General features: G+C 55.6%; 1 protein-coding gene across 2 annotated transcripts; it reads left to right on the plus strand.

Moving 5' to 3' along the window:
• Positions 1–3,495: 3,495 nt before the first annotated feature.
• On the plus strand, positions 3,496–23,593 carry WTIP (WT1 interacting protein). 2 transcript variants are annotated; one of them, XM_055238081.2, is made up of 8 exons: positions 3,497–4,354; positions 12,320–12,421; positions 15,297–15,364; positions 15,523–15,585; positions 15,751–15,881; positions 16,831–16,882; positions 17,951–18,019; positions 22,394–23,593. In XM_055238081.2, the coding sequence occupies exons 1-8, from the start codon at positions 3,691–3,693 to the stop codon at positions 22,532–22,534; spliced, it is 1,290 nt and encodes a 429-aa protein (XP_055094056.1). In that variant the 5' UTR covers positions 3,497–3,690; the 3' UTR covers positions 22,535–23,593. The 2 variants fall into 2 exon arrangements, with proteins under 2 accessions (XP_055094057.1, XP_055094056.1); XM_055238082.2 differs by lacking the exon at positions 15,523–15,585 and having other exon boundaries at positions 3,496–4,354.
• Positions 23,594–24,956: the final 1,363 nt, after the last annotated feature.

Consider the following 24,956-nt stretch of genomic DNA (forward strand, 5'->3'; position numbering starts at 1 on the left):
GGTCAGGGGGACATTTAGGTAGTGTAGAGATGAGACCCCACAATTCTGCAGACTACTTCAAATCCACCTAACATCGCAATAGTCTGATTCCCAAGCCATTCATTAAATCTTTTGACTATAACTGCTTAATGTATTTCCCACTTCAAGCATGTACATAAACTATTCTAATGGTAAATATCAAACATTTTAGGTTGTTTCTGGGTTTTGTCGTTGTCATTTATTACTAGTAGAGCAAGTAATAGGTTTTAGCTGACCCTGGATGTGAATATAGTTTAAATCTTGAAAGCTCTAAGTGGGCAGGTGGGGAAAGAACAGTTACTTATTTTATTATTATTTTTATATTATTATTATTATTATTATTATTATTATTATTCTGGAGGCAGGGTATTGCTCTGTCGCCCAGGCTGGAATGCAGTGGTGTCATCTTGGCTCACTGCAACCTCTGCCTCGTGGGTTCAAGCGATTCTTGTGCCTCCGCCTCCCAAGTAGCTGGGATTACAGGCGTGCACCACTACACCCGGCTAATTTTTGTATTTTTTATTTTAATAGAGACAGGGTTTCGCTATGTTGGCCAGGCTGGTCTCAAACTCCTGAGCTCAAGTGATCCGCCTGTCCCAGCCTCCCAGTGTGCTGGGAGTACAGGAGTGAGCCACCGTGCCCAGCCAGAACAGTTATTAAATACTTGACTTTATTTATTGTTTTTGTAGAGACAGGGTCTTGCTCTGTCACCCAGGCCAGAGTGTGGTGGCACAGTTATAGCTCACTGTAACCTCAGACTCCTGGGCTCAAGTAATCCTCCCGCCTCTGTCTCCCGAATAGCTGAACTACAAGTGCCCGTCACCGCACCAGTTTAATTTTTTATTTTTTATTGTAGAGATGAATCTCGTTCTGTCGTCTAGGCTGAAGTGCAGTGGTGCCATCACTGCTCACTGTAGCCTTGACCTCCTGGGCTCAAGCATCCTCCCGCCTTAGATTCCCAAAATACCTGGGACTACAGGCATGTGCCACCATTAGCAGCTAATTTTTAATGTTTTGTAGGGATGGAATCTCACTATGTTTCCCAGACTGGTCTTGAACTCTTGGCCTTAAGCGATCCTCCCATACTGGCCTCTCAAAGCACTGGGATTACATCACACTCAGCCCAACAGCTGCCTTTAAATGCAGAGAGCTCCCTTTGAGCGTCTTTTCAGAAGGCTGGAGATCCTAGGACAGAATAGATCAGGGGTCCCCAACCCCTGGGCCACAGACCAGTATACCACGGCCTGTTAGGAACTGGGCCACACAGCAGGAGGTGAGCAGAGGCGAGGGAGCATTACCATCTGAGTCCCACCTCGATTCTCACAGGAGCATGAAACCTATTGTGAACTGCGCATGCCAAGGACCTAGGCTGTGTGCTCCTTATGAGAATCTAATGCCTGATGATCGGTCACTGTCTCTCATCACCCCCAGATGGGACCGTCTAGTTGCAGGAAAACAAGCGCAGGGCTCCCACTGTTTCTATGGTATGGTAAGTTGTATAGTTATTGCATTATCTATTACAATGTAATAATAATAGAAATAAAGTGCACAATAAATATAATGCCCTTGAATCATCCTGAAGCCATTCCCACCCTGCCCATCCCTGTCTGTGGAAAAATTGTCTTCCACAAAACCAGTCCCTTGTGCCAAAATGGCTGGAGACCACTGTAGATTACCTAAATGATGTTGGGATTATATGACACGGTTGTGATTGGACTATTGTCTGCATTTTTAATAACTTCCCTTGAATAGATTTTTAGCAGCAGTATTACTGCTTCTAAGTATTCCTGTTCATTTGTGTGGATGTTGACACCACCAAACTGCTCTTCCCAAAAGGATATCCCAATTTGCACTCATACCAGTAGCATATGTGCAACTGTTTCACTACAGTCCTGCCAATATTGTAATTTTTAAATAGTAGATAATGCAATCCATGACATGTGATATGACTGAACTGGCTTTTCCTTTCTCATTAGAAAGGTAGACCATTTTTCATGTCGTGGCTTCCCTGGGTATTTGCTCTCCCAAATGCTGGCTTCTAGACCCCGCACAGAGGCTCATGCCTGTAATCTCAGCATTTTGTGTGGTGGTGTGCGCCTGTACTCCTAGGTACTCAGGAGGCCGAGGTGGGAGGATTGCTTGAGCCCAGGAGGTCGAGACTGTGGGGTGTGTGTGATCACTGTGAGCTGTGATCACACCACTGTACTCCAGCCTGGGGGACAGAGCGACACCTTGTCTCAAAAAAAACAAAACAGCGCAACTCCCCCACCCTCCGCGCACACGAAATGCTTGCTTCCACTTCCCATACCCTGGTGGGGCAGGAGCTGGAACTCCGCAGGCTACGGGAAGGTGCTGGGGTTAGCGGCCCCAGCGGGTGCTCAGCGGTGTTGAGGCCACACTGCCCTGGGCGGTCTGGCCGGGACAGTTCCCCGTGCGGGCTCCCTGCGCGCTGAGCCACTGTAGGCGCCTTCCGGAAAATCTCTTGAGCAGAGAGGGCCTGGAAAACAGTACTGTTTCACGCAACACTTTTCCTGGATCCATCAGGCCCTGACAGATAACGGTTCGGTTTTCTTCCCTATAGCCGTGTGACTTGTACAAGGGATTTTAGTTGTGTCCTTGGGCACGAAGCCCTAGTCACCTCTCGATTCCCCACCTATGTGGCCCCTATGGCCCCGCCCGTTCCAGGACCTCCCCTCGAAGCCTCACCCACCACCCTGGGTGCAGGTGCTGGAAAAGGGAGGAGTCCCCATATTTCACGGGGACTGCCTGTGATGGCCACAGGGGAGGCTCGTCGCCCACCGGCTCTGAGCCTGAGGCCTGCTTCTGGCCTGGCCTTGGGGGCCTGGGCGAAGCGACCCAGTGCGAGGACCAGTCCCCAGCCAACCCGCTCCTAGCTCTGGACGCTTTCCCCAGCAGTCAGATGGGGGCTCCAGAGGCCCGTGCGCGGCCACATGGCCCCGGGCCAGGCAGGGGGTCGTGGGGACGCATCTGCGCGAGGCGCACAGTGTTCCCGGGCGTGGGACGGGCGCAGCGCCGTGGGCTCCAAGTTGAGCTGGGTCGGCCCTGCAGCGCCGGAGAGCGAGGCGGCGCAGGGAAGGGAGATGGGGCGGGATGTGGGGAACGCTGTCGACTGCTTGGATCTCTCCGGCCCGGATGGCGCCAGCTGCCTCCAGCTCAGCCTGCGGAAACCCGAGCTCTTCCCAGCGGCCCGACGGCCCGGGCGCCCCGCAGACCCCGGGCTCTCCCCGCGGTGCCTCCGCCGCCCGCCCCTGCGTCCTGGCCCGGCCTCCACGCCCCTCCGAGGTCCCGGCGCAGCGCGGCCGCCGCCACTCCCCCCACATTCCAGAGGCCGCAGTGCCGTCTCCTTCCTCGCATTCCTGCCCCCGCAAAGGAGTCCCTCCGCCCCGCGCGAGGCCGCGGCGAGGAGGGGGCGCGGTCCGGCGCCTGGGAGCTTACATTCCTCCGCCGCGCGCGCCGCCGAGCAGGGCGCCGCGTCCCCCGGCCCGCGTGTGGCCGCCGGAACGACCCCGGCCCGGCGCCGGCCCCGCCCCGCCCCGCGCCCAGGGGTCCCGGGGCGGGCTCCGGGCTTCGGGCGGGCGATGCGGCGGCCCGGCCGGAGCGGCGGCGGGAAGCGGAGGCGGAGGTGACGCGCCAGGGCCGGCGGGCCGGGCCATGCAGCGCTCCCGGGCGGGCGCGGACGAGGCGGCCCTGCTCCTGGCCGGGCTGGCCCTGCGGGAGCTGGAGCCCGGGTGCGGCTCTCCGGGTCGGGGTCGGCGGGGGCTGCGGCCTGGACCTGGAGACGAGGCGGCGCCCGCCCTGGGCCGCAGAGGGAAGGGCGGCGGCGGCCCCGAGGCCGGGGCGGACGGACTGAGCCGCGGGGAGCGGGGTCCCCGGCGCGCGGCGGTCCCGGAGCTCAGCGCGCAGCCTGCGGGCAGCCCACGGGCCAGCCTGGCGGGGTCCGACGGCGGCGGCGGCGGCAGCGCTCGCTCCAGCGGCATCAGCCTGGGCTACGACCAGCGCCACGGCAGCCCGCGCTCCGGCCGCTCGGACCCGCGTCCCGGCCCCGGGCCGCCGTCGGTGGGCAGCGCCCGCTCCAGCGTGTCCAGCCTCGGCTCCCGGGGCTCGGCCGGCGCCTACGCTGACCTCCTCCCGCCCGGCGCCTGCCCCGCGCCCGCTCGCTCCCCGGAGCCTGCGGGGCCGGCCCCCTTCCCGCTGCCTGCACTCCCGCTGCCCCCGGGCCGGGAGGGCGGCCCAAGCGCGGCCGAGCGGCGGCTGGAGGCGCTCACCCGGGAGCTGGAGCGGGCGCTCGAGGCGCGCACGGCGCGGGACTACTTCGGTGAGCGAGCTCGGCCCGGCAGTTCCCTGCGCGCATGGCTGGGGTCCGGGGTTCCGAGACGGCCTCGGGTAGGCGGCCGGATCAGCGGAGGGAACCACGGGGCTGGCTGGGGGTGCAGCAGTGCAGGGGGCTGGGACGAGGAAGGTGCATCCCCCGGGGACTGGGGAGCGCAGAGGGTGAGTGCGCCTGGATCCCCAGCAGCGGCTTCACCCCTGCCTCTGGGTTCCCCGACACACACGAGGGGTTCTGGCCGAGTGAGTTGATGCGCGGTTCCTAACTTAACAGGCAAGTCAGGTTCATGGGCACACTGAGCCATTTTCTGATAATTTTTTCTTCTTTCTTCTTTTTTTTCTTTTTTCTTTGTTTGTTTGTTTTGTTTTGTTTTGTTTTTTGAGACAGGGTCTTCCTCTGTCGCCCAGACTGGAGTGCACCGGCGCGATCTCGGCTCACTGTAGCCTTCGCCTCTCAGGCTCAAGCGATCCTCTCGCCTCAGCCTCAGCCTCCCGAGAAGCTGGGACTACAGGTGCACACCACCATGCCCAGCTTTTTTTCTTCTTCTTTTTTTTTTTGTAGAGACAGAGTCTCCCTGTGTTGCCCAGGCTGGTCTTAAACTCCTGGGCTCAAGCGATCCGCCCTCCTCGGCCTCCCAAGGTGCTGTGATTACAGGCTTGAACCAGTGCGCTGGGCCTGATCTTTTCGTCTTTACATTTGGCGCTCTCGTCCTATCGGATCCTTTCATGCTTTGTGATGAGCAGAAAGGGGTGCTTCCCCGTCTGCCCCGCCACGGTATGGGTGTGGACAGCAACCGGGAGGTGGAGTGGCCCAGGTACCACCGGATACCGCCTGACGCAGGCTTTGGTGATGGTAGCAGCTGGAGAGGGAGACTGTGTGAGGGAAGAAAAGCCCACTTTGTGGGAGAGGGGAACCGTGCCAGTCACACGGGGCTGCCCTCGCCCGGACTGCGCTGTGGACATAGGATGTTTCCTAAAGGAATCCTGCTGCAGGTGCATCTGCAAAGCCCAGCAGCCTGACAGCCTCCACTTCCCAGTGTGGCCCAGGCCCCCTGATCTCTAGTTCTTGGAACAGCTCTTCGGGTGAGATTGTGAGCGGGGCCGAGGTATACTATGGGGCCTGGGGAGAGAACTTCCTAACCCGCCTTCTGTATTAAGCACCTGGCTTTGGTGGATGGATGGTCACCATGCCTGGGACCGTGGCCGTCCTGGGGTTTGTGTCTTTGAGCGTTCGATGGTGTCAGCAGCTCACGGCTGCCCTGAACTGGATCTTTTTTTTTTTTTTTTTGAGACGGAATCTCGCTCTGTCTCCAGGCTGGAGTGCAGTGGCATGATCTTAGCTCACTGCAACCTCCGACTCCCTAGTTCAAGCGATTCTCTTGCCTCAACCTCCGCAGTAGCTGGGATTACAGGCATGCGCCACCACGCCCAGCTAATTTTTGTATTTTTAGTAGAGACGGGGTTTCACCATGTTGGTCAGGATGGTCTCAATCTCCTGACCTCATGATCTGCCTGCCTCAGCCTCCCAAAATGTTGGGATTACAGGCGTGAGCCACCGTGCCCGGCCCTGAACTGGATCTTGAGGGGTGAGGAGGCTGTCAGTGAGGGGCCAGGTGGGGGCATTCCAGAGAGAGGGAAGAATGAGCAGAGGAGGCCAGGCGGGATGAGAGATCGCCCCGCTCTTCCCCCAGGGGTTGCAGGCCAGAGGGCTCAGGTGGTCGAGGGCATATGTGGGCTAAGAGGAGGTGTGCCTGCTTTGGGATGGAGAGCGCCTCCCATCTGTGAGGTCATGGTGAGACTCTGTGCCTGGGCAGGTCTCGTGGCGCCTGTTGGATGGCCTGGGAGCAGGGAGATGTGCCAGGAGCTGTCATCTCCCATGCCAGGCAGGTGCCAGGAAGAGAGGCTGGGGCTGACTTTTGAAGGGCACACTTTCCAGTGCCCTCTGCAGGGGAGAGTGCCCATTTCCCAGCCCCTGTGTACTGCAGATCCCGGGGGATGGGGGTGTTCTGTAGACACCCCTGAATCTTTATATGATATAGGGGTGGCTGAGGTCCTGGGCAGGTAATGTGGAGATGGTACAAGACGGTAGGGTGTGGTAGCACATTTTTTTTCTAAGGAGGAGCTTCTAGGCTGGGTGCGGTGGCTCACACCTGTAATCCCAGCACTTTGGGAGGCTGAGGTGGGAGGATTACTTGAGCTCAGTAGTTTGAGACCAGTGTGGGCAACATAATGAGACCTTGTCGCTATAAAAAATTTTTAAAATCAGCTGGGCATGGTGGCACTCACCTGTGTTCTCAGCTACTTGGGAGGCTGAGGTGGGAGGAGCACTTGAACCCAGGAGTTCCAGGCTGCAATGAGCTATGATCGTGCCACTGCACTCTGGCCTGGATGACAGAATGAGATCCTGTCTTTTCTTTTCTTTTTTTTTTTTAAAAAAAAAGCTGCTCAGATCGGGCTGTTATAGCGCCGTGAGAGTGTTAGAGGAGTGATGATAGACCTTTTTTATTTTGTTTTCAAGAAAAGCTAGAAATTGAGATTTAGTAACACTTTCCTGATTTTGTTTACTTTATTTTTTTAAACTTTTTTGAGACCCAGTCTCGCTCTGTCGCCCAGGCTGGAGTGCAGTGGTGCGATCTCAGCTCACTGCAGCCTCCACCTCCGGGTTCAAGTGTTTTTGCTGGCTCAGCCTCCCCAGTAGCTGGGATTACAGGTGCGTACCTCCATGCCTGGCTAATTTTTGTATTTTTAGTAGAGATGAGGTTTCACCATGTTGGCCAGGCTTGTCTCGAGTTTCTGACCTCAGGTGATCCACCTGCCTCAGCCTCTCAAAGTGCTGGGATTACAGGCGTGAACCACCATGCCCAGCCTACTTTCCTGATTTTAAAAAATATGGGCAACTATTTGTTTGAACTATATGGTTCTGATGATATTTGACTTTATTGAGCTACAAAAGTGGCAGTTTTGTAGAGTTCAACCAGAATAATACAGCATTTTACAAAAGGAAGTCTGCAGGTAGCATAAGCTCGAGTGATCTCTGATAAACCTCATCCTCAGAGTATGGCTTTTTTGTTTTAAATTAATTTTTTTTTTTTTTTTTTTTTTTTTTTTAGAGACAGGGTATCACCCTGTCACCTAGGCTGGAGTGCAGTGGTGAGATCAGTGCTCATTGCAGCCTTGAACTCCTGGGCTTAAGCAGTCCTCCTGCTTCAGCCTCCTGAGTAGCTGAGACCACAGGTGTGCATCACCATGCTCGGCTAAATTTTTTTATGTTTTGTAGAGCTGAGATCTTGCTTTGCTGTCCAGGCTGGTCTTGAACTTCTGGATTCAGGCGATCCTCCCTCTTTGGCTTCCCAGTGTTGGGATTACAGGCGGGAGCCACTACGCCTAGCCATAGCTTTTCTTTTTCTCTGTCCAACCCCTCATCCCTTCCTATCCTTGGCCCTGGTACCAGCTGACCTCTTGGTTGCTCTCTGCCATTCACTGATGTCTTTCGAACTTTCCCCTCTCCCCTCCCCAAGTTCCGCTGCCATTAGCTAGCCAACAGCCTCGGGCTTTCGGAACCTCTTCAACTTTGGTGACCTCCTTGCCTTCTCTTCAGCCACCCACTCCCAGGGCCACGCCCTGTTTTCCCTTCACTCCAGCAGTCCTTAGTGGTAACCCCAGTCTGCTTCTCAGCAGTTCCTCTCATTCCTGTAATCGCCGTCTGCCCAGCAGAACCCCGACTCTGAGCCCATGCTTTGACCCCCTCTGTGGCCACTATACCAGGCTGGGAAGGGCTCTGAGGAAGCCCTCAGGACCGTGGGAGGTTTGTCATCCTCACCACGCAGGTCTTCCTGGCACCACTGACACCCTAAGCCTTTGTCAGTTTGTTTGTTTGTTTGTTTTTTTGAGACAGAGTTTTGCTCTTGTTGCTCAGGGTAGAGTTCAATGATGAGATCTCGGCTCACCGCAACCTCCGCCTCCCAGGTTCAAGCGATTCTCCTGGCTCAGCCTTCCAAGTAGCTGGGATTACAGGTGCATGCCACCACACCTGGCTAATATTTTGTATTTTTGGTAGAGACAGGGTTTCACTGTGTTAACCAGGATGGTCTCGATCTCCTGACCTCGTGATCCGCCCACTTTGGCCTCCCAAAGTGCTGGGATTACAGGCGTGAGCCACCACGCCTGGCCGCCTTTGTCAGTTTCCTCTCTTATTCTCTCAACAACCTTCCTCCCTCCTGGGACCCCTACCTTTGCTTCTGACTTCGCTTGGAATGTTGAGGTCAGCAGTTGCAGTCTGTCTCCACCACCATCCTGCCCCTCCCCTGTAGGTGCTCTAGTCCATGTGGGTCTGACTCTCCTGCCGTCTGAGAGGACAAGGGTCCTTCCATCACCAACCTCCACCTCCTGCACCTTCAGTTCTCCTCTTTTCATTGGCCCCTTCCCTTTGTTTCTTTTTATTTTTAATTTTTTTTTTTTAGAGACAGGATCTAGCTCTGTTGCCCAGGCTGGAGTGCAGTGGTGCGATCACAGCTCACTGCAGCCTGAAACTCCTGGCCTCAAGTGATCCTCCTGTCTCAGACTCCCAAAGTGCTGAGATTACAGGCATGAGCCACCAAGCCCGGTCCCTGCCTGCTTTTTTTTTTGAGACGGAGTCTTGCTCTGTCACCCAGGCTGGAGTGCAGTGGTGTGATCTCAGCTCACTGCAACCTCTGCCTCCCAGATGCAAGCGATTCTCCCACCTCAGCCTCCCAAGCAACTGGGATTACAGTGTGCACCACCACGCCTGGCTAATTTTTATATTTTTAGTAGAGATGAGGTTTCACCATGTTGGCCAGGCTGGCCTCCAACTCCTGGCCTCAAGTGATCGACCCTCCTCGGCCTCCCAAAGTGTTGGGATTACAGGTGTGAGCCACTGCGCCCGGCCCCTGCCTGGTTCTGAAGGCATCTGAACTGGCCTTCTCTCTGCTCAGTGGGAGTGAGGCATGGGAGGCCCTGGGTAGAGCAGGAGGTACCCAGGAAAGCAGGAAGGGAGATGAAGACCCAGAAAGCTGGGTGCAGGCTGCATCCTGGACACCAGAGAGGAGGGGGTGGGCCAACTGCTAGCAAGATCAGAATGGAAAGTCCATAGATGGGGACGGCTAGGAGATAACCAAGTGTGGGCCATGCTCTCTTTGTTGACTGAGGGAAGGCGGGGAATGGGGCAGCTGGTGGAGGAGGGAGAGGAGGTTATTTAAGGAGAGAGATGAAAGGAGAAAGCAAGAAGGTCGGCGGAGGGCAGCATGGCCTGGAGCTGGCAGAAGATTTACGGTCCAGAGGGCAGGCGGAGGCCATCTTCATGCCCTATGTGGCATGGGAGGCCCTAGGTGACCCTGTAAAGGGGACACGAGATGTGTGGGCTACTTGCCTACTGTCTGGGTTTCCAGGAGGGCTGGCCAGGGAGTGCCCTGAGGCTAGAGCCAGGCTTGGCCCTGGCGTTGCTGGTCAACCCTCTCCTTTCCACCTTCCCCGCTGCACGCTGAGTACATAGGTGTGGTCCCTGATTCCATCCACTGATCGTAGGCACCTGCACAGCAGCGACCCTCATGTCTTTCTTCTTCCTTTTTTTTTTTTTTTTTTGAGATGGAGTCTTACTCTGTCAGCCAGGCTGGAAGGCTGGAGTGCAGTGGCGCGATCTCGGCTCACTGCAACTTCCGCCCCCCAGGTTCAAGTGATTCTGCTGCCTCAGCCTCCCGAGTAGCTGGGATTACAGGTGCCTGCCACCTCGCCCGACTAATTTTTGTATTTTTAGTAGAGACGGGGTTTCACTATCTTGGCCAGGCTGGTCTTGAACTCATGACTTCCTGATCCACCCGCCTCAGCCTCCCAAAGTGCTGGGATTACAGGCGTGAGCCGTTGTGCCTGGCCTCTTCTTTTTTTGGAGACATCTCACTCTGTTACCCAGGCTGGAGTGCAGTGACATGATCATAGCTCCTGCAGCCTCAAACTCCCAGGCTTAAGCGATCCTCCTGCCTCAGACTCCTGAGTAACTGAGACCACAGGTGCACACCACCATGGCTGGATATTCTAAAAACTTTTTGTAGAGATGAGAGTCTCGCTATGTTGCCCAGGCTAGTGTGGAACTCTTGGGCTCAAGTGATCCTCCCGCTTTGGCCTCCCAAAATGCTGGGATTACAGGCGTGAGCCACTGCACCCAGCCCCCTTCCTTATTTCCTTCAGGCCTTTGCTCAAATATCACCTTGTGAGTGAGGCTTCTGTGAATAACCAGTTTAAAAATCACACATCCTTGGCCGGGCATAGCAGTACTTGCCTGTGGTCCCAGCTTCTTGGGAGGCCGAGGTGAGAGGATTGCTTGAGCCCAGGATGTCAAGGCTGCAGTGAGCTATGATTACACCATTGCACTCTAGCCTGGGCAACAGAGCGAGACTCTCTTAAAAAAAAAAAAAAAAAAAAAGGCCGGGAGCAGTGGCTCACGCCTGTAATCCCAGCGCTTTGGGAGGCCAAGGTGGGTGAATCACCCGAGGTCAGGAGTCCATGACCAGCCTGGCCAACATGGTGAAACCCTGTCTCTACTAAAAATACAAAAAATCAGCCAGGTGTGGTGGCACATGCCTGTAATCCCAGCTACTCGGGAGGCTGAGGCAGGAGAATCGCTTGAACCTGGGAGGTGGAGGTTACAGTGAGTCAAGATCGCGCCACTGCACTCCAGCCTGGGTGACAGAGCGAGACTCTTATCTAAAAAAAAAAAAAAAAATCCTGCATCCAACGCTGTAGCACTTGTCTCTGCCTGACGTTATTTGACTGCTGTTCTCTGCCCCCTTCCACTCGATGCAAGCTTCTTGAGAGTGGGGACCTGGGTGCATTGCAGACTGAGTGGTGCCTGACCTTAGGGGCATGTGACTTATCTGTGTGCTGACTGACCAAGAGAATAAGTGGACCCTGGCATACAGAGGAGGACAGAGTGGGTACAGAGGATAACAGAGTGGGTACAGAAGAGGACAGAGTGGCTGCAGAGGGGTGGTGACTGCCCCGGAGTGCCCGTGTCGTCTTCATTCTTTGTGTCTGGGTCACAAAACATGTTGAAGAACAGGATTTGATTCACAAACAGCATGAAGGATTTTCCCTCAGTCCAAGAGCAGGCCATGGATGAAAGGGCTTAAAACAACTGTCTCGGTATAAAGATACCATGATAGGCTGGGTGTGGTGACTCACTCCTGTAATTGCAGCACTTTGGGAAGCCCAGGCAGGAGGATTGCTTCAGCTCAGGAATTGCTTGGGCGCACCCTGGGCAACTGGGCAACATAGCAATACCCTGTCTCTACAAAAGAAAAAATTAGCCATGTGTGATGGCATGTGCCAGAAGTCCTAGCTACTTGGGAGGCTGAGGCTGGAGGATCGCTTGAACCTAGGAGGTCGAGGCTGCAGTGAGCTGTGATTGCACCACTGCACTCCAGCCTGTGGGACAGAGCGAGATCCTGTCTCCCTCTCAAAAAAAACCTAAAAGCGGTCAGGTGCAGTGGCTCATGCCTGTAATGCCAGCACTTTGGGAGGCCAAGGCGGGAGGATTGCTTTAACACAGGAGTTTGAAACCAGCCTGGGCAACATAGTGAGACTCTGTCCCTATTTATAAATCAAAAACCAAAAGAATCTATCAGAACAGTTGTGATGGACAGCTTTGATTAGCTCCGACTCTGCACTGGGTGCTCGGCCAAGCCCTTGAATCCTCAGAGAGCAGCAGCAGCAATCCCTGGGTCGTGGCTACCCTGATGGTGCCCATGTCGGTCATCAGTAATCAAGTGATGTTGGCCTAGGAAAGTTAGCATCCCCAAGGACAAGCAGGTGGGCGATGTCAAGACGGGGAGTCTGTCGGTGTGGCATAGGCTGTGGTGCTAACCCCTGCGCTAACCCCTGGTGTCCATCGGGTGGCATAGGCTGTGGCGCTAACCCCTGCTCTCTCCTGCCTCTCCTCTCCTAGGCATTTGCATCAAGTGTGGGCTTGGCATCTATGGAGCCCAGCAGGCGTGCCAGGCAATGGGGAGTCTTTATCACACCGACTGCTTCACCTGCGACTCATGTGGTAGGTAACCTCGTGCGCTGGGTAGCTCTGTGAAGGGGACCTGCCACATCATCCCCATGCCCCTCAAACCCCCTTGCACCTGAGTCCAGGCAGATGGACCACTCGGCTCTGGCCCAGGCTGGGCTGGGGAGGACTCTGTCTGCGGAGGAGGCGTGGGGCCCCTGAGGAGCCTTTTGCTGGCTGTAGGACAGGGCTGCCTCCTGGTCGTCAGCTGTGGAGCCTCTGTGCCACGCAGGGCACTAATGTCACCCAGCTGCCTGGGAGCAGCGTCAGAAGCCCATGAAGGACCTTCTGCCTGTTTGGACACATGACTAATATTTCTTTTTCCTGCAATCTATTTTTGTTGTTGTTGCTGAGACAGAGTCTTAATCTGTTGCCCAGGCTGGAGTGCAGTGGAGTGATCTTGGCTCACTGCAGCCTCTGCCTCCGGTTTCAAGAGATTCTCCTGCCTCAGTCTCCCAAGTAGCTGGGATTACAGGCACACATGCCACCATGCTCAGCTAATTTTTTTTTTTTTTTTTTTTTTTTTGTATTTTTAGGTAGAGATGGGGTTTTACCATGTTGGCCAGGCTGGTCTCAAACTCTTGAGCTCAAGTGATCCACCTGCCTCGGCCTCTCAAAGTGCTGGGAGTACAGTTGTGAGCCACCGTGCCTGGCCTACGATTTATTTTTGATCACAATTTTACACCCAACATAAACTATAAGTGTTATAGTTTAACCTAGACAAAGTTATAAAAAGAAAAAAAGGAACTATAATCCAACCACCCTAATAAATATCCACTCTTGGTTTGCCCACTGTTCTTCCAGACCTTGCCTTAATCAGACATCTTTTATGTATTTGCACATTTTTTAATTTTAATTTTTTTTTTTTTTTTTTGAGACAGTCTCGCTGTGTTGCCAGACTGGAGTGTAGTGGTGTGATCTCAGCTCACTGCAACCTCTGTCTCCCTGGTGCAAGCGATTCTTTGCTTCAGCCTCCTGAGTAGCTGGGATTACAGGCATGCGCCACCACTCCCAGCTAATTTTTGTATTTTTTTAGTGAGACGGGATTTCACCGTGTTGGCCAGGATGGTCTCGATCTCCTGACTTCGTGATCTGCCTGCCTTGGCCTCCCACAGTGTTGGGATTACAGGTGTAAGTCACCTCGCCTGGTAAAATACCCTAGAAACTTCTATCTTGTGCCCCCTGCCCCCGGCTTTTTTTTTTTGAGACAGAGTCTCGCTCTGTCCCCCAGGCTGGAGTGCAGTGGTGAGATCTTGGCTTACTGCCACCTCCGTGTCCCAGTTTCAAGCGATTCTCCTGCCTCAGCCTCCTGAGTAGCTGGGACTACAGGCGCGCAACACCACGCCCGGCTAATTTTTTGTATTTTTAGTAGAGATGGGGTTTCACCGTGTTAGCCAGTATGGTCTCGATCTCCTGATCTCGTGATCCATCCGCCTCGGCCTCCCAAAGTGCTGGGATTACAGGTGTGAGCCACTGCGCCTGGCCCTATCTTGTCCTTTTTCAGTTGATCCCTGTATGTCCCCCATCACATTTGCCCAACTGGTATTCTGATTTCTACCACTGTAGAAGAGTTTTGTCCATTCTAGAACTTCATGTAAATGCATTCCTACAGTGCATACTCTTTAATGGCTGATCTTTTGTTCAATGTCTTTTTTTTTTTTTTTTTTTTTTTTAAGAAGCAGGGTCTTACGTCTTTATCCAGGCTGAAGTGCAGTGGCCCAGTCATGGCTCACTGCAGCCTTGACCTCCTGGGCCCAAGCGATCCTCCTGCCTCAGCCCCACAATGAGTAGTGGGACTACAGACACGTACCACCACGACTGGCTAATTTTTTTTTTTTTTTCCTAGAGACAGGGTCTTGCTATGTTGCCCAGGCTGGTCTTGAACTCCTGGGCTCAAGTGATCCTCCTGCCTCAGCCTCCTCTGGGAGGATCGCTTGAGCTTGGGAGGTTGAGGCTGCAGTGAGCCATGATTGTGCCATTGCACTCCAGCCTAGGTGACAGAGCAAGACCCTGTCTTAAAAAAAAAAACTACCAGGCCGGGCACGGTGGCTCACGCTTGTAATCCTAGCACTTTGGGAGGCCGAGGCGGGCGGATCACGAGGTCAGGAGATCGAGACCACGGTGAAACCCCGTCTCTACTAAAAATACAAAAAATTAGCCGGGCGTGGTGGCGGGCGCCTGTAGTCCCAGCTACTTGGAGAGGCTGAGGCAGGAGAATGGCGTGAACCCAGGAGGCGGAGCTTGCAGTGAGCCGAGATCGCGCCACTGCACTCCAGCCTGGGTGACAGAGCGAGACTCCGTCTCAAAAAAAAAACAAACAAACAAACAAAAAAAACTACCAGCCTGGCCAACATAGTGAAGCCCCGTCTCCACTAAAAATACAGAAATTAGCCGAGCACCTGTAGTCCCAGCTACTTGGGAGGGTGAGGAAGGAGAATCGCTTGAACCCAGGAGTCGGAGGTTGCAGTGAGCCGAGATCACGCCACTGCACTCCAGCCTGGGCGACACAGCGAGACTCTGTCTGAAAAAAAAAAAAAAAAAAAAAGATTAATTCTCGAAAATTTGCTGTGAATTCAACTGATCTTAAAGTGAATGTGATTATTAACCAACACATGTATTTACATTAGCAAAATATTTATTTATATATTTTCTTTGGCAACCTTTTGCAATAATTCTACCGACAATGTGTTCTGTTTGATTTTTTTCTGAAATTTTGTTATTATAACAATAACAACAATATTAAAAGGATATTTAGAAAACCACCCATAACCCAGTGTCTCATCTGTTGGAGGAGGGTGCTGACAGCTGGAAGCACGGCTCCATCCCTGGTCCCCAGCATTCCAGGGACCCCTCTCAACCCTCACCCTTGCAGGGAGACGACTCCGTGGGAAGGCGTTCTACAATGTGGGTGAGAAAGTGTACTGCCAGGAGGACTTCCTGGTGAGTCCAAGCTGTGCCCCGGCAGTGCCAGGGGTGGGAGGTGGGGCAGGGACCCTCATTCTGACTCGAGTGGAGACCTGAGGCCAGGAGGCAGGTGCTAGCTGGGCCGCGAGTGCCCCTTTGTCACACAATGTCCTGGATCCTGTGTCCCCTCCCAGTACTCTGGGTTCCAGCAGACCGCCGACAAGTGCAGCGTGTGTGGACATCTCATCATGGAAATGGTGAGCCCCTGCCCCAGCCTCCTGGAGCCCCTCTGATGTGGGTGGAGTCTGAGGACCCTACCCTCTCCCCTGCTCCAGACCTGCAGGGGTTCAGAGCCAGAGCCTCTCCCGGGGCGGTGCTGAGCCTCGTGCCCGCGCTGACCCCTCAGTGCACCCCACCCACAGATCCTGCAGGCCCTGGGCAAGTCCTACCACCCAGGCTGCTTCCGGTGCTCTGTGTGCAATGAGTGCCTGGACGGGGTTCCCTTCACCGTGGACGTGGAGAACAACATCTACTGCGTGCGAGACTATCACACGTGAGTTGCTGGCACTGTGGAGCAGGCGGGACTCGGGCCATCCTCCCTGGCTCCTCTGGAAGCATTTTTTTCCTGCCAGACTGACTGCCCTTTGTTCTTGGCCTTTTGCCTTCCGCCTCCCTTTGTGCACCCGGGCTTGGGGCAGGCATGTGTCTCTGCCTGCATCCCCTCTCCCGGTGGTCTGGCCACCAGCTGTCTTTTGCCTCTTCTCTCCCTATCGTGGCCTGTGTGCTTCTCTACTCCTGGCACAGGGGACCCTCCTGGCACTGGGACCCTCCTGGCTGCAGTACCCACCATCTCTCCCCCTCCTCCCCTCCATCCCCTGCCAGGCCAGGCCTCTTCTGGCTGGGGCAGGGGCTTGGGATCTCTGCAGCCCCCTTCTCCTGCCTGTCTGATCCCCCATCTGTTTCCTCCTACCGTGACTCCAGGTTTATTCCTGGGAGCTGTGGTTCTGAGCAGGGCCTTCCGTGGGATTGGAGTCCTGGGCAGAGGTGGTACTCAGGGTGAAGCCAGGTCTCACAGTGGTCCTAGCTAGTGGTGTCGCAGACTTGGACATTAAGGAGAAGGGAACTTACAGGAAACATGGGGGCGGATGGCAGAGCAGAACCTGAAGCCATCCTGGAGGAGGTGATTGGGTGGAGATGAAATGAGCAGTCAGATAAGAGGCCAGGGCCGGGCGTGGTGGCGGATCGCTTGAACCCAGGAGTTGGAGACCAGCCTGGGCAACATAGTGAGACCCCATTTCTATAAAAAAAAAAAAAAAAAAAAGAAGAGGCCAGTACAGGAAGGCATGGTAGAAGCTGTTCCCTGTCTGCCCCGAGGTGTGCACACAGGGAGAGAGGGCCTGATGCTTGGACCACGTCAGGGGGTTCCTGTGGGTGCACCTGTGCTTGTGCCCTTGGCCTCTGGTCACTCAGCTGATCACTTCTGGTTTCCTTTATTTCTCTAGGGTTTTTGCACCAAAATGCGCCTCCTGTGCCCGTCCTATCCTCCCTGCACAGGTAGGAGCCACTCACCCAGAGATGATCAGGTGCCTGGCCCAGCCGGCTGCTTCCATGTCCAGCCTGGGTCTAGCCCAGGTCTTGGGCCACAGTGGGAGGGATGAGCAGGTGCTTCTCTGCACATCCTTCAGGGCTGAGGGATGTGTGTTGTGCTTGTGCACGTGGGGTACAGCTGTCCCCTGGCATGAGGTCGAGGGAAGTGGTGGCCCCTGCTGCTCGGCTGCCCCACTGCCAGCCTCCGCTCCATTCTCCACTGATGGAAGGGCTGTTCCCTGGGTCTTCTCAGCTCTGCAGGCTGAGGTGGGGGTGCTGGGGGAGCAGATGAGAGATGGACATGGTCTGTGCGGAGCCACCTGTGGGTACTGCAGCTCTCCTGGCCTGGGGTCTTCCCACAGTGCTGGCTCTGTCCCAGGCTGGTGTGCCTGGTGAAGCAGAACTGGCAGTGCCCTTTCGAGACTCCAAGGAAGTGAAAACAGGCCAGGCACAGGGGCCCACACCTGTAATCCCAGCACTTTGGGAGGCCGAGGTGGGATGATTGCTTGAAGCCAGGAGTTTGAGACCAGCCTGGGCCGCCTAGTGAGACCACATCTCTACAAAAAAAATAAAAAATTAGCTGGGTGTGGTGGTGCATGCCTGTAGTCCCAGCTACTTGGGAGGCTAAGGCAGGAGGATTGCTTGAGCCCAGGAGTTTGAGGCTGCAATGAGCCGTGATTGCACTACTGCACTCCAGCCTGGGCAAGAGAGAGAGACCTTGTCTCTAAAAAAAAAAAAAAAAGAATCAGTGAGGTGAAAATAATGTCCACATCCATTGACACCCACGTGACACTCTTGTGGGCCTTTGTGCATGCTGTGGGCTGTGGCCGTGGAGGACGCCTAAGGCCCGCATGTGTCTGTGTATGTGCACCTGCTGGAGCCTGTCCTGCCCCATGGAAGCAGCGTGGCAGTGCTCCCCCGGGCGGGCGTGGGCCTCTGCCGGGACAGGAGCGTGGTGTGTGGGAGTGTACATTCATGCAGTTTGCCTCCAGTCCCCGCATACTCATCATGTGTGAACTCCTTCTCTTCCTCCAGGGCTGCGAGACAACCATCCGTGTGGTGTCCATGGACAGAGACTACCACGTGGCATGTTACCACTGTGAGGTGAGCCTGGGCCCCCAGGAGTCTGGCAACTGGGGCGGGCCTCCTCCCACAGGGCTCTCCTCTCCGGGTGTTCTGTGGGCTCTCCTTATCAAAATTTTAGTTTTGCCGGGCTCGGTGGTTCACGCCTGTAATCCCAGCACTTTGGGAGGCTGAGGCAGGTGGATCACCTGAGGTCAGGAGTTCGAGACCAGCCTGGACAACATGGTGAAACCCCGTCTCTACTAAAAATACAAAAATTAGCCAGGCGTGGTGGCGGGCACCTGTAGTCCCAGCTACTCAGGAGGCTGAGGTAGGAGAATCGCTTGAACCCGGGAGGCAGAGGTTGCAGTGAGCCGAGATCATGCCATTGCACTCCAGCCTGGGCAACAAGAGTGAGACTCTGTCTCAAAAAAAATTTTTTTTTTAAATTTTTATTTATTAGAGACAAGATCTCACTCTGTTGCTCAGACTGGAGTGCAGTGGCACGATCATAGCTCACTAGAGCCTCAACCTCCTGGCTCAAGCTATCTTCTTACCTCAATCTCCTGAGTAGCTATCACCATAGGCTTGCGCCACCACATTCAGCTAATTTTGTTAATTTTAGTAGAGATGGGGTTTCATCATGTTACCCAGGCTGGTCTTGAACTCCTGGACTCAAATGATCCACCTGCCTTGGCCTCCCAAAGTGCTGGGACTACAACGTGAGCCACCGTGCCGGCCTCACCTATTTTATGGCGTCTACCCCATTCTACCTGTCCTTTTCCTGCCCTGCAGAGCGTGAACTGGGGGAGGGAGTGAAGGCAGGTGCTCCCTGAGCAGCTGGAGGAGTCAGGGTTGGGCGCCCAGGTTCAGGGAAGTGGGCTGAGTTGAGTGATGGTTAGGCCATAGAAAGGACTGGATTTGGCAAGTGTCTGGATGTGGGGGGTTGGGGGTTGGGGGTTGGGGGTTGGGAGGTGTTCATGAGAACCCCAGCAGAGTGAGGGTGGGGGGAAGAGGGGATGAGATGCTCTCAGTTTTGGTAGCTGGAGATGTCCAGTCGACCTGTAAGTGGGCGGGGGTTCAGCGACCCTGCCGACAGCTGTGGGAATTTGGGGTCACTGGCATGTGGCGCTCTCTTCTCTGAATCTCTTTTTTTTTGAGACGGGTCTCACTCTGTTGTCCAGGCTGCAGTGCAGTGGCACTATCTCAGCTCACTGCAAGCTCCACCTCCTGGGTTCAAGCAATTCTGCTGCCTCAACCTCCTGAGTAGCTGGGACTACAGGCACCCACCATCACGCCCGGCTAGTTTTTGTGTTTTTAGTAGAGATAGGGTTTCACCATGTTGGCTGGGCTGGTTTCAAACTCCTGACTTCAAGTGATCCACCCACCTTGGCCTCCCAAAGTGCTGGGATTACAGGCTTGAGCCACCACACCAGGCCTTCTCTGAATCTTGGCCCTGGGAATTCCAGTTGCCTTGGCCTCCCCTGATTCTCAACTCAAGGAGACCACGGGGCTCCCCTGGGCAGCCGGAGCAGTCTCCAGGCGGTCAGTTGGGTGTTGTGGGGTACACTTGCCAGATTTCCCGTCTCTGAGAGATGATGGGCATCCCTGGTCTGTTGTCCGGGGTCTGAGAGTCACTGTCATCTGTTTAGCCTGTTGCTCTCGTTGTTGAAGGTGGGAGGGGAAATCCAATTTCTGTTCCTCCGTTCTGGCGGGAAGCAAGGGTCCCATGATGGACGCAGGGACGGCAGCTGAAGCCAGGGAGCAAATGAGGTCTTCCAGGATGAGTTGGAAAAGAAGGAGTGGGGGTCAGGATAGCTCAGGGAGCACCGTCACTTAAGGACACACACAGGCGAAGTGGCCACAAAGGGAGGCTGAGGAGGCCTGGGCGGGAGAACCAGGAGGCTGCCGGCGACTGTGCCCCAGCAAGAGCAGAGCAAGTGGCAGTGGGGAATCTGCAGTAGCAGTCAGGGATCCCTTGGGTGACAAGGTCTCCTGGGTGCAGGCAAGTGGCCCCATGGGAGCACCGATTGTGTCAGGCTACCCAGGAGGGAGGACAAGGAGCAGGGATGGTCTGCAGAGGGACCGGGGCTCCCCTCCAGCACTAACAGGACCTCCGCGTCCCTCCACTTGCTGGGCCGTCCTGTGGACTGTGCGGTCCTCTGGGGATTGTCCAGTACCGAGCGCAGCAAAAGGTTGACGCTGAGAGAGCAGGGCAGGCAGCTGGTGGTGTTGCTGTGCTGCGGTGAGGCTGTTGGATGGGGACTGATACCTCCGGGACCCCGCACTCCTCCCTGGCCTAGTGTGCAGCGGTTGGTAGCAGGGCCCAGCCAGTGGCCTGTGGTGGGACAGACAGGAGACCAGGGAAAGGAGTGATGTGGTGCCACTGCAGCAGCCCGGCTCCCTTCCCTGCACAGGGCGGGCCAGGTATTGGTGTCAGGGGCTCTGGGTAATGGGTCAAAGCTGTCAGCATTCCAGCCCCGAGCCTGCAAAGGTAAAAACTGCGAGATAAGGTACTTGAAGCCAGCCCCCTGCTTCCCCTGGTGTCCCCAGGTCCTCTCACCATTGCCTCTTCAGACCACCCGGGGGTGGCATTCATCCCTTCACCCTACTCCAGGGACCCCTGTGTGGCGGGAACTGGTGGACACTTCCTTCCAGGCCCTGCAGCATCTTCGAGCACAGGGCCGCTTCCTCCTCCACGCACTTGCTTCACTTTGCCCTCAGGGCTGCCAGGTTTTGGTTTTCTTCACTTTTGTTTCTCCTTGAATCTCCTCTGCCCAGACCTCTTCTCTTCCCACCTCCTCATGGAAGGTTCTGCTGTTCACCCTCTTCTCTTTTCTAGTGATCTGCACTCCCTGGAAGAGGTAGTCTCTTGTTTTGTTTTTAAAAACCATCACGTGGCCAGGCACAGTGGCTCACGCCTGTAATCCCAGCACTTTGGGAGGCCGAGGCAGGCAGATCACGAGGTCAGGAGATCGAGACTATCCTGGCTAACACTGTGAAACCCCGTCTCTGCTACAGATACAAAAAATTAGCCAGGCGTGGTAGCGGGCGCATGTAGTCCCAGCTACTCAGGAGGCTGAGGCAGGAGAATGGCATGAACCCGGGAGGCGGAGCTTGCAGTGAGCCGAGATTGCGCCACTGCACTCCAGCCTGGGCGACAGAGCGAGACTCCGTCTCAGAAAACAACAACAACAACAACAAAAACCATCACGTTTGGCTGGGTGCGGTGGCTTGCGCCTACAATCCCAGCACTTTGGGAGGCCGAGGTGGGAGGATGGTTATGAAGCCAGGGGTTCAACATTAGCCTGATCAGCATAGCAAGACGCCATCTCTACAAAATACAAGGGAAAAAAAATTAGCCGGGCGTGGTGGCACATGTCTGTAGTCCTAGCTACTTGGGAGGCTGAGGTGGGAGGACTGCTTGAGCCCAGGAGTTTGAGGCTGCAGTGAGCTGAGATCCGCACCACTGCACTCCAGCCTGGGTGGCAGAGTGAGACCCTGTCTAATAAACAAAAACAGGCCAGGCACGGTGGCTCATGCCTGTAATCCCAGCATTTTGGGAGGCCAAGGTGAAGGATCACTTGAGGTCAGGAGTTCTAGACCAGCCTGAGCAACATGAAACCCCATCACTACAAAAAATAAACAAAATTCACAGGGCATGGCAGGGTGCGCCAGTGGTCTCAGCTACTCAGGAGGCTAAGGTGGGAGGATCACTTGAGCCCTGGAGGTCGAGGCTGCAGTGAGCCGGGATCCAGACACTGCATTCCAGCCTGGGCGACAGTGAGAGACCCTGTCTCAAACAACAACAAACGAATAAACAAAAAACACCCAAACCATCAGGTTTTTATGCTGACACCCACGTTGACTGCCCAGCCCTCTTCCGCAGTCTCACTTATATCCAGTGACTTCCTCTTGGATACCTGAGAGGCAGCTCCAGTCCCCAGTGCTCCACGCCGGGCTTCCCATCCCCCTTCTGGCAGAGGAAGAGTTTTTTTTTTTTTGAGACGGAGTTTCGCTGTTGTCACCCAGGCTGGGATGCAATGGCAGGCTTTTGGCTCTCTGCAACCTCTGCCTCCCGGGTTCAAGCGATTCTCCAGCCTCAGCCTCCCAAGTAGCTGGGATTATAGGCATGTGCCACTATGCCCGGCTAAGTTTGTATTTTTAGTAGAGACAGGGTTTCACCATGTTGGCTGGGCTAGTCTCGAACTCTTGACTGAAGCAATGATCCAGCCGCCTCAGCCTCCCAAAGTTCTGGGATTACAGGTGTGAGCCCCTGCGCCCGGCAGAAGAGTCTTTATGTTGTTATGCGGCACCCTGCAGATCTGCCCCTTCCCTCCGTCCCTCCCCAGTCTGGTGACCTCTGATGTGCGCTTGTCTGCTGACTCTGGGGCTGGGGGCTGTGTTCTTCCCTAGGACTGCGGGCTGCAGCTGAGCGGGGAGGAGGGACGCCGTTGCTACCCCCTGGCGGGCCACCTGCTGTGTCGTCGTTGCCACCTGCGGCGCCTCCAACCTGGGCCTCTTCCCTCACCCACTGTGCACGTCACTGAGCTCTGAGCAGGGGAAAACCCGTCCCTGGGCTGGGGTGGGGGTGGGGGTGGGTGTGGGTGTGGAGGGAGGGCCCGCGTGGGTGTCCCCGGTCGGCGTCAGGGGAGCTCCCTCCAATCCCACTTTCCCACCGAGCTGCTGTCTGCAGGGGCCGGACCCCCGCGTGGAAGCTTCTATTTATTCACCGTCTGTGCCTGCTCGTGTCACTTCCCTGCGGGCCCTGCCTCCTACCCACCCCATCACCAGCTTTCCACTTGGAGGCCCCCTGCGCCCTGCAGCCTCAGGGTAGGCCGTGGGTCACCAGGCTGGAGAGGGCCCCTGCCCTGGCCAGGGGTGTGAGGTGACCCGGCTGCATTCCTGGGTGGGAGCTGCTCTCCGTTGTTCGGGGGCCTAGGACACTCTTCCCCTTCCCCCCCCCCCGCCCCACCCCCCGCAAAGCTTGCTCCCAGGCAGGGCGTGGTCTGGAAGGCGGGGCTGGCGGGGACTGGGTGTTCCTGCATCTCCTAGCACAGCCTGCTGGTGGGTAGAAGGGTGCCTGGCTTAGGCGGGGTCCCAGGAGGGGGTAAAGAATGACACCGTTGGGGAGGGGGCCTGCAAAGGGCACTGCCTGTGGCCACGTGGTCTCTGTGGGAATTGGTCCTGGGGACTTTGATGGGTGTTTGCGGCCCCAGTTTCCGCCCTGCTCCCTCTTCCAAGGCTCCTGGCTTGGGCCCCCCCAACCCCCTTGCTTAGCTCGGGAAAATCCCCGTGCGGCTCCAGCCCCGGGTCTCGCTCAGGAGCGATGAGAGGGGCGCCCTGGCCGCGCTTCAGGAAAGCCTGTGTCTGCGCGCGGGGCACGGGGCTCCACGACAAAAGGACAGGATTTGACTTAAATTAAGTTTTTCCCTTGAGGATATTTTCATTTTCTTTAAAAGAATATAATTTTCTTCTAAGATCTTGGACCAGCCTTGTTATTTTTAAAGCAAATTCCAGCAAACTCACAAGTGTCTAATTTGTTAACGGATCTGGTTTTCAGGTGGTAAGAACCTTGTGGTTTCAGGACTTTTGTATAAATTCCTCTAAAACCTCGCCACGTGTGTCCACCTTTCAGACTTTAGGGTAGTATGGGGTTCCGTGTGTGTCCGGGTATTAAGGGCGGTCGCCCCACGAAATGCAGTGTGGAGGTCCCTCCGTGCTCCTTGGGACACACTGACGGGAATGTGGGGTCTGGACGTGGGGGGCCCTGGTCCTGATGCGGAATCCCCACGGGTTCAGGGGACATCTGGACTGAAGTCACTCGTCCCTGGGAGAGCCCGGACCCGCCTCTTGGCTGCTGCTCTCTCTTTCCTCCCCCACCATCAGGTGTGAGGTCTGTGAATCACTCGCGGGGCTGGGCCAGGCGCCGGGAACCAGCTGGGCTGTCCAGGCCGAGCCCAAGGGAACACTAGGAGGCCCCCGCGGGGAAGTGGCGGCTCCGGAGTCCAGCAGGGCCGAGGCATGGCGCAGGCGCCACCTGGTGGGCTGAGCCGGCAAGTACAGGGACGGTCAGGGAGCCTTAAGCAGGGACTTCCACAGCGTGGAGAGCGCTGCATCTCAAGAGTGGGGCCTTCAGCCAGAGAGTAAAGTCCAGGCGTGGAGGCTCCGGTGCTGGCTCTCCCCTGCGAGCTGTGCTGCTTTTTTTTTTTTTTTTTCTTGAGATGGAGTGTCATTCTGTCACCCAGGCTGGAGTGCAGTGGCGCAATCTTGGCTCACTGCAACCTCCGCCTCCCGGGTTCAAGCAGTTCTCCTACCTCAGTCTCCCGAGTAGCTGGGACTACAGGTGCATGCCACCACGCCCGGCTAATTTTGTATTTTTAGTAGAGACGGGGTTTCACCATGTTGGTCAGGTTGGTCTCCAACTCCTGACCTCAGGCGATCCACCCACCTCAGGCTCCCAAAGTGCTGGGATTACAGGCATGTGCCACCGCGCCTGGCTTTTTTTTTTTTTTTTTTTTGAGACAGGGTCTCGTTCTGTCCCCCAGGCTGGAGTGCATTGGCACGATCTGGGCCTACTGCAACCTCTGCCTCCAGGGTTCAAGTAATTCTCATGCCTCAGCCTCCCGAGTAGCTGGGACTACAGGTGTGCCCCATGACGCCCAGCTTTTTTTTTTTTTTTTTTTTTTTAAGACAGAGTCACCCAGGCTGGAGTGCAGTGGCACGATCTGGGCTGACTGCAATCTCTGCCTCCCACGTTCAAGCAGTTCTCCTGCCTCAGCCTCCCAAGTGCTGGGATTACAAGCGTGTGCCACCAGGCCTGCCTAATTTTTGTATTTTTAGTAGAGTCGGGGTTTCACCATGTTGGCTAGACTGGTCTGGAACTCCTGGCCTCAAGCGATCCATCCGCCTTGACCTTCCAAAGTTCTGGGATTACAGGCGTGAGCCACTGCGCCTGGCCTTACTTTTTGTATTTTTA

This window comes from Symphalangus syndactylus, chromosome 13 (genome assembly GCF_028878055.3).
Source record: "Symphalangus syndactylus isolate Jambi chromosome 13, NHGRI_mSymSyn1-v2.1_pri, whole genome shotgun sequence".
NCBI classification, from domain to species: domain Eukaryota; kingdom Metazoa; phylum Chordata; class Mammalia; order Primates; family Hylobatidae; genus Symphalangus; species Symphalangus syndactylus.

Bases quoted from the DNA above. Each gene is read 5' to 3' on its own strand.
- WTIP (XM_055238081.2), top strand. From the start codon at position 3,691: ATGCAGCGCTCCCGGGCGGGCGCGGACGAGGCGGCCCTGCTCCTGGCC. The intron at 15,365-15,522 runs GTGAGTCCAAGC...GTCCCCTCCCAG, and splicing joins ACTGCCAGGAGGACTTCCTG to TACTCTGGGTTCCAGCAGAC. The intron at 15,586-15,750 runs GTGAGCCCCTGC...CCCCACCCACAG, and splicing joins GACATCTCATCATGGAAATG to ATCCTGCAGGCCCTGGGCAA.